The sequence below is a fragment of the Chiloscyllium plagiosum genome, chromosome 6 (assembly GCF_004010195.1).
Source record: "Chiloscyllium plagiosum isolate BGI_BamShark_2017 chromosome 6, ASM401019v2, whole genome shotgun sequence".
Classification (NCBI taxonomy): Eukaryota; Metazoa; Chordata; class Chondrichthyes; order Orectolobiformes; family Hemiscylliidae; genus Chiloscyllium; species Chiloscyllium plagiosum.
This window is the reverse complement of record NC_057715.1, coordinates 1,310,409-1,321,998: the sequence shown is the minus strand read 5'-3', so window position 1 is coordinate 1,321,998 and position 11,590 is coordinate 1,310,409. Positions and strand designations below refer to the sequence as shown.

At 41.0% G+C, this 11,590-nt stretch overlaps 1 protein-coding gene across 1 annotated transcript in view; it reads right to left on the bottom strand.

The window, feature by feature from the left end:
* Window positions 1–11,590, bottom strand: part of ercc5 (excision repair cross-complementation group 5) — a 111,294-nt gene that overhangs the window by 34,953 nt on the left and 64,751 nt on the right. Inside the window, exons 14-17 of the mRNA XM_043692670.1 lie at window positions 9,482–9,594; window positions 7,689–7,864; window positions 4,995–5,107; window positions 3,113–3,205 (exon numbers count right to left, since the gene is read on the bottom strand). Coding sequence (XP_043548605.1) covers window positions 3,113–3,205; window positions 4,995–5,107; window positions 7,689–7,864; window positions 9,482–9,594 — 495 coding nt within the window. The remainder of the gene's footprint in view (window positions 1–3,112; window positions 3,206–4,994; window positions 5,108–7,688; window positions 7,865–9,481; window positions 9,595–11,590) is intronic.

The window sequence follows — 11,590 nt, the reverse complement described above, 5'->3', positions numbered from 1 at the left end:
GACTCCACTTTCAAGGAGCTATGAAGCTGCACTCCAAGGTCTCTTTGTTCAGCAACTCTCCCTATGATCTCAAACTTCATTCAAACGTTAAAATGTAATGAAAGCAAAATTAAAATGGACATATTTTTCAACTGTCCCCACTCCCCAACCTCTCCAATACTTCCAGAGGTTTATGGTTCTAACTCCAATACTGTGATTTCTGGGTCATTGATGTGAAGATAGACTGCTCCAGAATATGATATCAGGAAAAGGAAGGGGAATCCTGGGGAGAGGGTGGTTTATTTCCTGGACGGCACTTCAAGATGCTCAAATTGGCAAGACTGCTGGGTAGGTCACAGCATTGTGTTGTTTTGAATGGACTTGTGGTAGAAAACAATGCAAGGAATGGCTCAGGAAGAGGAGATCAAAAATCAGGAATGCCTAGCCCTCACTAAGATTTGCCAAGAAACAGTTTACATCATCATGAGGCTATGTAAGTTTGACAGTTGATCAAAAGGCAGTCAGTCGGACTGGTTTATGTCAATGGCTATGTTCCACTTCAGTCTCCTCCTGTCCTACGAAAATATCCTGCTGTTCCTTTCTTTTTTATGGGCTTGCCTGGCCTCCCTTAGATGCATTTACACTATTGCCTTCAATGTCATCTTGAAAAGTTCATTCAACATTCTCCCCATGCACTCGATTAACATGTTGTTCCTAAATTCCATTTATTAATGACTCTCCTAAAGTTTTGACCTCTACTTTTGAATTTCCTCACAAGTGGAACCATTTTTTTATGTTAACTTGCTGCTAAAACCTTCTATTATCTTGAAGGCTTTTGTTACTTATTCTCAGCCTTTTTGAAGAGAAATTTTTAGCTTTTCCTGAAATGAAGAATTGCACTTTCTTGAAGTGCAATGGGGTTTTAAAATGATTAATGATTATTAAATTATTACATTTTAAACTCTTAGTCCTGATATAATCCTTGCAAATCTTTTTAAACATTCTTCAGTGTCTCTGTATCCTTGTTATAAGATGGAGACTTCCATAGTGCAAAATGTAACCAAAGACCCTAATAGAAACTTTCCACTAAATGTTATACCTCTAGAAAGCTGAAGCTTCTGACTCAGAGGCATTGTTTTTATTCACTGTGTAATTGTACCCCCTAGATTCCTTGTCACTTCTACTTCACTTAAACATTGGTTATCCAAGTGTGCAGTCTCCCTATTCTTCTTATTAAAATACACCACCTCACACTTACCTGCATTGCATTGGATTTGATCATCATACACACTGTGCAAGTAAACTGACACGTTTCCTTAGTATTCACTAGATGTCCCCTAATTTGATGTTCTCTGCAAATGTTGAAATTTTATTTCCAACCCACAACCGCAAATCTTTAATGTAATTTGTGAGCTATAGTGGTCCCTGCATCTGTCCTTTGAAACACCAATCTCTGCTTTTTGCCAGTCTGAGTTGCAACTCTTAATTTCTGCTCAATTCCTATTCTGTTGGGAGCTTGCTATAATGGTACAGTAATTCTTTGTTTAGCATTGTAGATACAATCATAAAATGTGCAACTCTAAGTGAAGCAACCTTAAACAAATCACATTTGTCCATTATAGTCAATGTGAAAGGAATAGTTAGGTACTGTAAGACCTTTCTGATCATAAGTAAACATCAAAACATTATACTCTGAGCTGAAATGCTTTATACTCCTCCATTCCTGCACTCATAAATGAAATAACATGTAAAAATAGAAGAACTTTTTCCATGAAATAAACATGTTAACTTTTTCTACTTGCCTATGGTTACTTCTCTCTGGCTCTTTGACTCTTTTGAGATTACTGACATTTTTCTCATTCACTCCTTCACTCTCCCACCGACTCACTGCCTCTCCACCCAAAGCATCCCTCTGCTCAGCCCTCAGGTTGGAAGCTAAAAATGGCCTAGAGTCTCGGACATGGGTTGATGGGAGGTAGACCATATCACGTACATGAAAAGGGGATTTTAAGAAAAACCGAACAAACATCTCACCAGCTGGACAACCACCTCAAATACAGGGCAATGAATCACGCTGACAGTGAGAGCAGCAGTGAGTGGGAAGGATGGCAGCAAGCGGGAGAGTCGGACAGTGAAGTGGTGAGCGGGAGAGTCGGACAGTGAAGTGGTGAGCGGGAGAGTCGGACAGTGAAGTGGTGAGGGGGAGAGTCGGACAGTGAAGTGGTGAGCGGGAGAGTCGGACAGTGAAGTGGTGAGCGGGAGAGTCGGACAGTGAAGTGGTGAGCGGGAGAGTCGGACAGTGAAGTGGTGAGCGGGAGAGTCGGACAGTGAAGTGGTGAGCGGGAGAGTCGGACAGTGAAGTGGTGAGCGGGAGAGTCGGACAGTGAAGTGGTGAGCGGGAGAGTCGGACAGTGAAGTGGTGAGCGGGAGAGTCGGACAGTGAAGTGGTGAGCGGGAGAGTCGGACAGTGAAGTGGTGAGCGGGAGAGTCGGACAGTGAAGTGGTGAGCGGGAGAGTCGGACAGTGAAGTGGTGAGCGGGAGAGTCGGACAGTGAAGTGGTGAGCGGGAGAGTCGGACAGTGAAGTGGTGAGCGGGAGAGTCGGACAGTGAAGTGGTGAGCGGGAGAGTCGGACAGTGAAGTGGTGAGCGGGAGAGTCGGACAGTGAAGTGGTGAGCGGGAGAGTCGGACAGTGAAGTGGTGAGCGGGAGAGTCGGACAGTGAAGTGGTGAGCGGGAGAGTCGGACAGTGAAGTGGTGAGCGGGAGAGTCGGACAGTGAAGTGGTGAGCGGGAGAGTCGGACAGTGAAGTGGTGAGCGGGAGAGTCGGACAGTGAAGTGGTGAGCGGGAGAGTCGGACAGTGAAGTGGTGAGCGGGAGAGTCGGACAGTGAAGTGGTGAGCGGGAGAGTCGGACAGTGAAGTGTTGAGCGGGAGAGTCGGACAGTGAAGTGGTGAGGGGGAAGGTCAGGTACAGCGAAGCACAGACCAATAGAGGTGCTAAGAGGGTGGAGCAGTGAACGGGAGAGTGTCCAGATGGTTACTGCCCAACCCAATGTATAGCTCACACAGATGTCCAGTGAAGTACTTCATAAAATTACTTCAACATTAGTCTATTTTTCAAAAATGAACAAACCTGTTTTCGTCTTTCTTTTCTAAGGAAGGCAGAATAAAAATGTCATCGGTTTCTCCTCTTCTCACCTGAGAAAGGCTGGGAATTACCCCATCGCTGTTGACAAAAACAGAAAAGTACTTTTGTAAAACTTTTAATTTCTAATGAGAACATTTCTTTGGTTGCTAATGCTAGCAGAAAGATTGAGTGAACTATGAACTTGTATAGTCACTTTATCTTTTTCATTCACATTACTGAACTGAATATATTTATGACATTAAACATTTACGATTACCAAGTTTCAAACATTGAAATTTATCCACACAAAATTTTACTCTGCATTTCCATCATCCATTTTACAAATGCTCTCATATGTTGATATGAATCATCATAATTCAATGACATCAGTTTCTTTCAAAAACATCAAAATAAGTTTACTGAAAATTATCACCACTTTCAAAGTATGTGCAACTTTTCTGATTGTAACTCACATGTTAGTGGAAAGTTGTTATCAATATGGGTACTAAATGAAAGGTAATGCATTTAAAAAATAAATTTGAAATAAGAACAGAAAGCACTGGAGAAACTCAGCAGGCATTTGTGGAGAGAGAAAAATCGCTTTTTAAAAGTTAACATTGAGTCCAATATGACTCTGCTTCAGAACTAACTCAAAAACTCAGCTCGCCTAAAATGCTAACTATACAAGGTTGTGCCAGCAAACAACAGTCAGAAAATCTTTTTCTCCTTCACATTAATTTGGTGAGATCAAAGAAGAATCTGTGCTGACCACAGCAATTCAGAGCTATTTGCTTGTCCCCAAATGACCTGAACACACAGAACATAGAACAGTCCAGCACAGGAACAGGTCCTGCACACCATCATGTCTGAGCCAACATGATGCCATTCTAAACTAACTTCATATCCCTCTATTCCCTGCCCGTTCACGTCTGTCTAAATGCCAGGCATCTACCACCCTCTATGTAAAAAAAAACTTGCCTCACGCATGTCCTTTAAACCTTTGCCTTCTCACCTTAAACCTACACCACCTAGTGTTTGACATTTTCACCTTGGAAAATGACTGACTATCATCCTGTAGCTTCTGGCTTTGGGAACTGTGGATCTCATGGTACAGCAGGTCTACTATTTAAATATATTTAAATTACTGTATGAGTCACAATTTTCCACTACTCAGTGGACTGAAACTTCTAACTTAGATGAACTCTGTGCTAAAATCTACTTTAAACTGCCCATTAAACTGTAACATCATTTGAATCTGTATATCACCTTGTGATTAAAGCTTTGCAACATTAGCAATGTCAAGTAAAATTAGGTGCAAATCCACAGCTAATCTAAACCAATTGCAGAGTTTTCATGTTTGAAGTGCAACAGGGTTTTAGAATAACTGTATGATCAATGATCAACAAATTATTACATTTTAAACTCCATTCATATTACCTGGTTTCCCAAATTAGCTCTTTCTGTAAACAGGGCTGCTCACAGCCAGATAGGAACCTCCTACACTCTTCCAATTTGATACTTACTGTTCTGGCAAACCTTGACAATATCAGAATTCCCATAACTGTGCTAATCTATTGGAAAACATTCAATAGTACATTCAGTCAAATGATCAGATCCCCACTTCTCCCCCAATACCCTGCCACTATTTTCTCAATTTCATTCCCAAACCTCTTCCTTCCATTTCCCATATTTCTCTTCCTCCCACTGCCCCTTCCCACTCTCCAATGGGCCAGGTATCCACCTTCTTTTACCCTCTTTAAACTGAATGGTAAACATTGTTCTCACTCCATGTCCAAAGGAGGAAAGTTTACTTCAGAAAATATTTATTTTGAAATTCATGTTTCTGTTTAAAATCAACATAATTTCAAACTTTAAATTCTTGACTAACCTTTTACCAAGAACATTTTTTAAGGCATGTTGCTTCAGTATGGTTCTCAACAGCTTATCTGTAGTTTTCTTTGTATCTTTAACAGCCAGCTCCTTTCTCTGCCACCTGTTAGTCTAAGATAGAGGATGACTTCATGTAAAGCAGGAACAAATGCCAGTGTGTAACAATTCAGTACATACATAGTCCTGTAAATATCAACTTGGCTTTGGCAAAGGGAACTGAGTGCAAGTTTAACCCCATCTCAGATGGAACTCTCTTCAAGCAGTAACTGAGGGAAAGGTATGTTTGAAAAACAATTTAGAATCTGTAATTTTTGTCAAATTTTATACTTTTGTTAACTTTTTCCATAATAAATTCCCATGTTCATAACGGTAATAGAAGCTGCCAAAATAAACTTACCTACCTCTGCCAGTGAGGGTGCTGTAGACATTTACATTACCTCACCTCTCATTCTGTACTTCAGGAAAACAGTCAGATTTCAATCACAACTATTCCTCTGTTCCCTCAACTGCATATTAATAACACACAGGACCAAATATATAATGAAGAGAGAACATAAATCAGTACCAAATTATGCTCGTGTGTCCTAGCCCATTCTTCAACAATACTTGTGATAGGTTATGTACTTTTGTGAGAAAAAAAGGTGCACTATGATGGGTGATGGTCCCTTTAAGAACTAGGGGCTAAATATTACTGTTCCCTGCTGGCTTTGCTTTTGGCACTGGAGCATAAAAGACATATCCAGTGGACACTATGGGTGGCATGGTGGCTCAGTGGTTAGCACTGCTGCCTCACAGCACCAAAGACACAGGTTCATTTCTACCCTCGGGCGCCTGTCTGTCTGGAGTTTGCATTCTTCCTGTGTCTGCGTGGGTTTCCAACAGGTACTCCGGTTTCCTCTCTCGGTCCAAAGATGTGCACGTTAGTTGGGTTGGCCATGCTAAATTGCCTGTAGTGCCCAGGGATGTGCAGGCTAGGTGGATTAGCCCTGGGGAATGTGGAGCTATGGGGACAGGATGGGGGCATTGCAGACATGATGGATCAAATGGCCTCTTTCCAGACTTTAAGGATTCAATGATTTTTAACTCACCACCTTCCGACCCCTGGCCCAAGCTCTCATCCTGGTTTGGTTTGGGACGATGGGGGGCAAGTGGCAAGCAGCAAGCAAAAAAAAAATCAATAGCCTGCCTAACATTTCCAAATAAATGACTCAGGGTCAACTGAAGGTCTTAAAACTGATTCAAAGTATAACAATGGTTAGAGGGAGTGGGCAACCTTTTCTTAAAACAAAAATACAATTTTAAAATGGTGAGAAGGAAGGGGGTAATGCTATCTTTTTGAGAGTCCCATATGCCCATTGGGGAACCACTCATAGAGACTCAAAAGGATAATGCCTTCCTTCTTACCTGCTTCCACTTCAAAACTCCTCAAACCCCTCTTTAAAAGGTAAGCAAACTGACATTGTCTAAGACCCAACTTTGTTTCAGAATCGACCAAGCCTCCTCTGTGGGCCTGTCAGCAATTCCAGCATCACCTGCTATACTGCTCTGGCACTACTGACACTGTTGGAAGAGCCAGCAGTTCCAGAGGGTGGGACCTCCTCCCCAGTGATGGGCAGAAGTAAGATTCCAGCAGTTCAGCCACCAGCAGCGCATTATGGCTGCTGGGTTGGCTTCCTTCTGACCAGCAGATATGCCAACGTTTCTTCTGGGATGATAAGCAATTCACACTCCTACATACCCTAAATGTCTGCCTGAGATTCTTCTGGGAGATGATTTCTGGTAAAATTTGCATGCAGCAACTGATCATGTGACCAAGTTGCATGGGGGAATGGACAATAGAAAATTGATCCAAAATGTATTATGGGAAAGAGGAATCTAGATTGTGTGGATTATTCTGCTTTGGAACAAGCTGACCGCAGATAGAAGGAACACCTCTTTCATTCAGTTGAAATTCTAGATGCTAACCACAATTGGTGTGAACACGTGGATAATCAAGGGATTCCTGAGAGTCAAATGTCAGAGGCAGTTAAGCTGAGGGAAGAGAGACAGTTCTTAGATAGGAAACTCCTGAGTTAAAAGAACATTGTTTGATTCTTTTTCAGGATATGGTTGTTATATATCTCTAATTGTCTTCGACAAGGTGGTAGTGTGATATCTTCATGAACGGCTGTAAATTGATGTGGTACACCCTCCAGTCACCGAGCATCAGTGGTCAGAGTGAATGTTGAAAGTGGTGAATGGGGAACCAATCAAGTGCATTGCTTTACCTTTGACAGCAGTCAGTTTCTTGACAGTTGCTGAAGCTGCACTCATCCAGGCAAACATGCTTGCTACTAATAGATTTTTAATAGTGAGTATGGGAGAAAAGCAGTCTGTGATTGAGGGGGAGTGAGCAGTGGGAAAGTGAGTGATAGTACATTAGCTACAGCATCGGAGAATGTGTGCTGTAGTAACTTAGTGCCTGCCACTTCATTATCTGTTCCATGGTAGCACTGATGTGCAGCTTAGAAAGAACATCGCTTTGGATACATCATGCCACATATAAATTCATTTTAAAAAATTAATTAGTGCAACTCTTACCGAGGAACTTTTAGAAGCCTGCATAAAAGTTTTACATTGTTATATAATGTCTTTTTAATAATTTTGAACTTGAAATAAGTTAAATGACATTATATTATTTGATAGTACTTACCAAAGTTTGTTTCTTGAGCAGAGGTGTCTTTCCATCAAAAACAATTACTGGTCGAATTCGATAAAACAAAAGCTTACATAGTCGATGCAGCAAAATCAGAAGGTGAGCATTTGGTACAGAATTACCATGGCGATCCCTTGCTCCCTTCACTGCTTGATTTAACCAAATACTGATATCTTCGAACAGTGGTTAAAAAAACTTTATGTTTATGTATTGTTTGATAAAATTTTTATTTAGCTTCACTGAGACAACACTAATTCAAACTGGAAATAAACCTGGGGTTGCATTTTCATTCAAATGCAGAGGGATACAAATGGCCACATTTCACTTTTTTTGGGAGCAATCCAATTTTCCTCTGGATGTTTTGTGAGTGGGGTTTGCCAGCAGAAAACACACACAGTCCTGCTGTGGTTGTTTTGCCATTTGAAATGGAGGATGAAATGCTGGATTTCTTTCAGCAACCTATTTTCTCTGGGAATTCTGGATTTTGGAAGCAGCCCAGATTGAAGAGGGTTTGCTGAAGTGTCTAGAATGCTCTGAAAAGTGTAAGATATTTCACACCTTCAAATGTCACTATTAGATACGGTTTAGTGATACAGATGTATTTTTAACGCAATGATTCATTTATAAGCACTTGTGTTTTAAAATGTTGACCCTTACATTAACCATTCCCTTGTGTAATTGTTCACATGAAGTACAGTGCTATACCGATGCAGTTAAAACCATTAAAAAAGTCCGGTCAGCCTGTGCAGTCAGACCTTCTGTGATTTAAATGGTGTTAATTGATTTACTATAACAATTCTAATCATGTAGACTGGTTGACAGCCACTCTGCTTTGAAACTGAAATAAACATACAATATTCCATAATTTCCTACCCCAGACTGTTGTTTGGGCAACTCTAGCCAATACCAACCGTGGGTCGATTTTTATATGCTGATGGATTGCAACACAGTAGATGTCCCATGCGACTGAGAATGAGTGTCAGATCCAAGCAGTTAAACATATGGCAGTTTCAATGTGGGATTGCTGATTTTGTTGACATGAGTCAATCAGATTACAAGTATTACAAGATATTTTTAATATGGCAGAATACATTTTCTTCTCAAAATCAATGATATGGAGGTTGTAAAATCAGACATACATGGAGTGTGCAGTTTGAAAGCCACAAGAGAGTAGAGGTTAGGCTTTTCTGAGCCCAGAGGAAGTTTTGGCCCGAGGGACCAATAAGATACAAGTGTAGTAGTCACAGTAGAACCCACAGATGACAAACTACACATTAGACACTTGGATTATAAACTGAAGGAAAGGTGACATAAATAAACTTAAAACCAATTCAGTGTCTACATAGTTAAACTCCTTGTTTTATTTCTAAACCACCAGAAGATTCAAGTTGATGATTTTCAAAATAAACACTGGAAATTTGTACTAATGTGACTTTTTAAATTGACATCAGCGACCTGAATCCAAAGTCAAACACCAACTTGACACAAAAACAAAGCAGCACAAGGACCTTCACTTCTCCTCCTGGTTTATGCATAATTCGGGAGCTAAATATTAGGCAGAACATATAAAAAATTAGATAAAAATTCACGTCAATCAATTTGTCCTGAGGCTGCTCTCCTTATTGCTGATACTAACTTCTCATTACCACTGGGACTTACATCACAAAGTGAAGATCAACAATAGAGTTAGAATGCCAAAAGCCCAAGTGATATAATTTGCTTTGTCAGTTTCAACCAAAGCTGTGCATACAAGTCCTTCTAATGGTCAGCAGTCGTTACATAAAGGATACCAACAGCGAGTATTTTTCCTTCAAGAGTTTCTGGATTGATGGGTTGTCCTGTACACTCCAGCAGTTTCCACAGTCCCTTAACCCCCATAATGCTGATTAAATTCACACGAATTCTGTAAGGAAAAAAATAAAAATACATTCACCCAGCACTTTTTGTAAGCATGGAATATTTTAAAGCACTTACAACTATTTGTATCACAGAAGAAGGCCAGTCAGTGCATCATGTCCATGGACATCAACAACACTCTCGACTACAGTAATCTCATTTTCCAATTGTTGTTGTGTAGCTCTGGTGACTATGGTAATGCAAGCAAATATCTGAATGCTACTTCATTGTTATGGGAGTTTCTGACTTTTCAGACAGTGAGTTCCGGATTCCCACCAAACTCTGGGTGAAAAATCTTTACCTCAACTTTCCTCTGAGGCTTTTGCCTTAATTCAATGCTCCAGGTTATTGACTGTTCCACTAATGTGCCTTCCTATCAACTCTACCTATGCTCTGTTTAATCTTATATCCCTCCATTACCTCACTCTTAAACTTCACTGCTCCAAGGAAAGTAACCCCAGTCTTTTCTCATAGCTGTGATCCTCCAGGATCAGGCAGCATCTTCTGCATCCTCGCTACTGCAATTGCCTCTTTCCTATAATGTGGTGACCACAACTGCCTAGAGTACTCCAGCTGCCATCTAACCAGCAGATTGTTTGAAATAAAGCTACCATTGTAATGTGGGAAATGTCATAGACAATTCACATCTAACTCCCAACAACAGAGTGACAAAATTAGCTGTTTTGTGACATTGACCAATTGATAAATATTAGTCAGGCTGACACATCACTTTTTTTTAAAAATTGTATCATTGAGAATCTTCGAAGTTCACCATGGAGGCAGACGGACCTTCGGTTTATCATGTCAGTCCAAAAAAAAGGCACCTTCACCAACTGCAATTTTCCCTCAATTAGAATCATAGAATTGTCAATTTAGTATTAATTCGGGGAAAATTATTGGAATTTATCAGAGACAGATCGGTTAAACAAATTGTTGGTTCTAACTGTTCAAAAAGGGTTAGTATGAAGTTATGAAAAGTAGCTGATGTCTGATTCATGTTGTTACATTTTTTGAGGTGGTCACAAGTGCACTAGATCTTTGGATTTCCAAAAGGTATCTGATATGTTCCACACTGAAGACCAGCAGACAATATATGGAATTATGGATTGACTAGAATTAGGAGGGCGAAGAGGGAATCCATAACGAAGAGGAACAGGAGTAGGCCATGTGACTTGTTAAGCATGCCCTGCTGTTCAAACGATCACAGCTGACCTGCCCCAAACCTCAACTCCTTTTTTGTGTCAACTTTACATTGCCATCAACTCCCTGATATTTCAAAAATCAATCCATTCAGCTGTGCTTGTCAATTTTTTCACCTCAGCAATCATAAGAATCTAAAACAGGAGCAGGCGTAGGAAATACAGCCCCTCAAACCTGCTCCACACTTAACACAATCATAGCTGATCTCATCTTGACCTCAACTCCTTTCCTGCCTGCTCCCTATCCCAATAACCCTTTAATCTGTTACTAATTAAAACTCTGACTATCCTGGCATCCACCACCCTCTGGGGTAGTGAACACCATTGATTCACAGCCCTTTGAGTCTTTTAGAGTCAGAGTCATAGAGTTATACAGCACAGAAACAGACCCTTCGATCCAACTCGTCCACGCCAACCAGATATCCCAACCCAATCTTGTCCCACTAGCTAGTACCCGGCCCATGTCCCTCCAAACCATTCCTATTCATATACCCATTCAGATGCCTTTTAAATTCCGTAATTGTACTCGCCTCTACCACTTCCTCTGGCAGCTCATTCCTCACACGCACCATCCTCTGCGTGAAAATGTTGCTCCTTAGGTCTCATCTTTCCCCTCTCACCCTAAACCTATGCCCTCTAGTTCTGGACTCCCCCACCCCAGGGAAAAGACCTTGTCTATTTACCCTATCCATGCCCCTCATGATTTTATAAACCTCCATTAGGTCATCCCTCAACCTGTAACACTCCAGGGAAAACAGCCCCAGCCTATTCAACCTCTCCCTATAGCTCAAATCCTCCAACCCT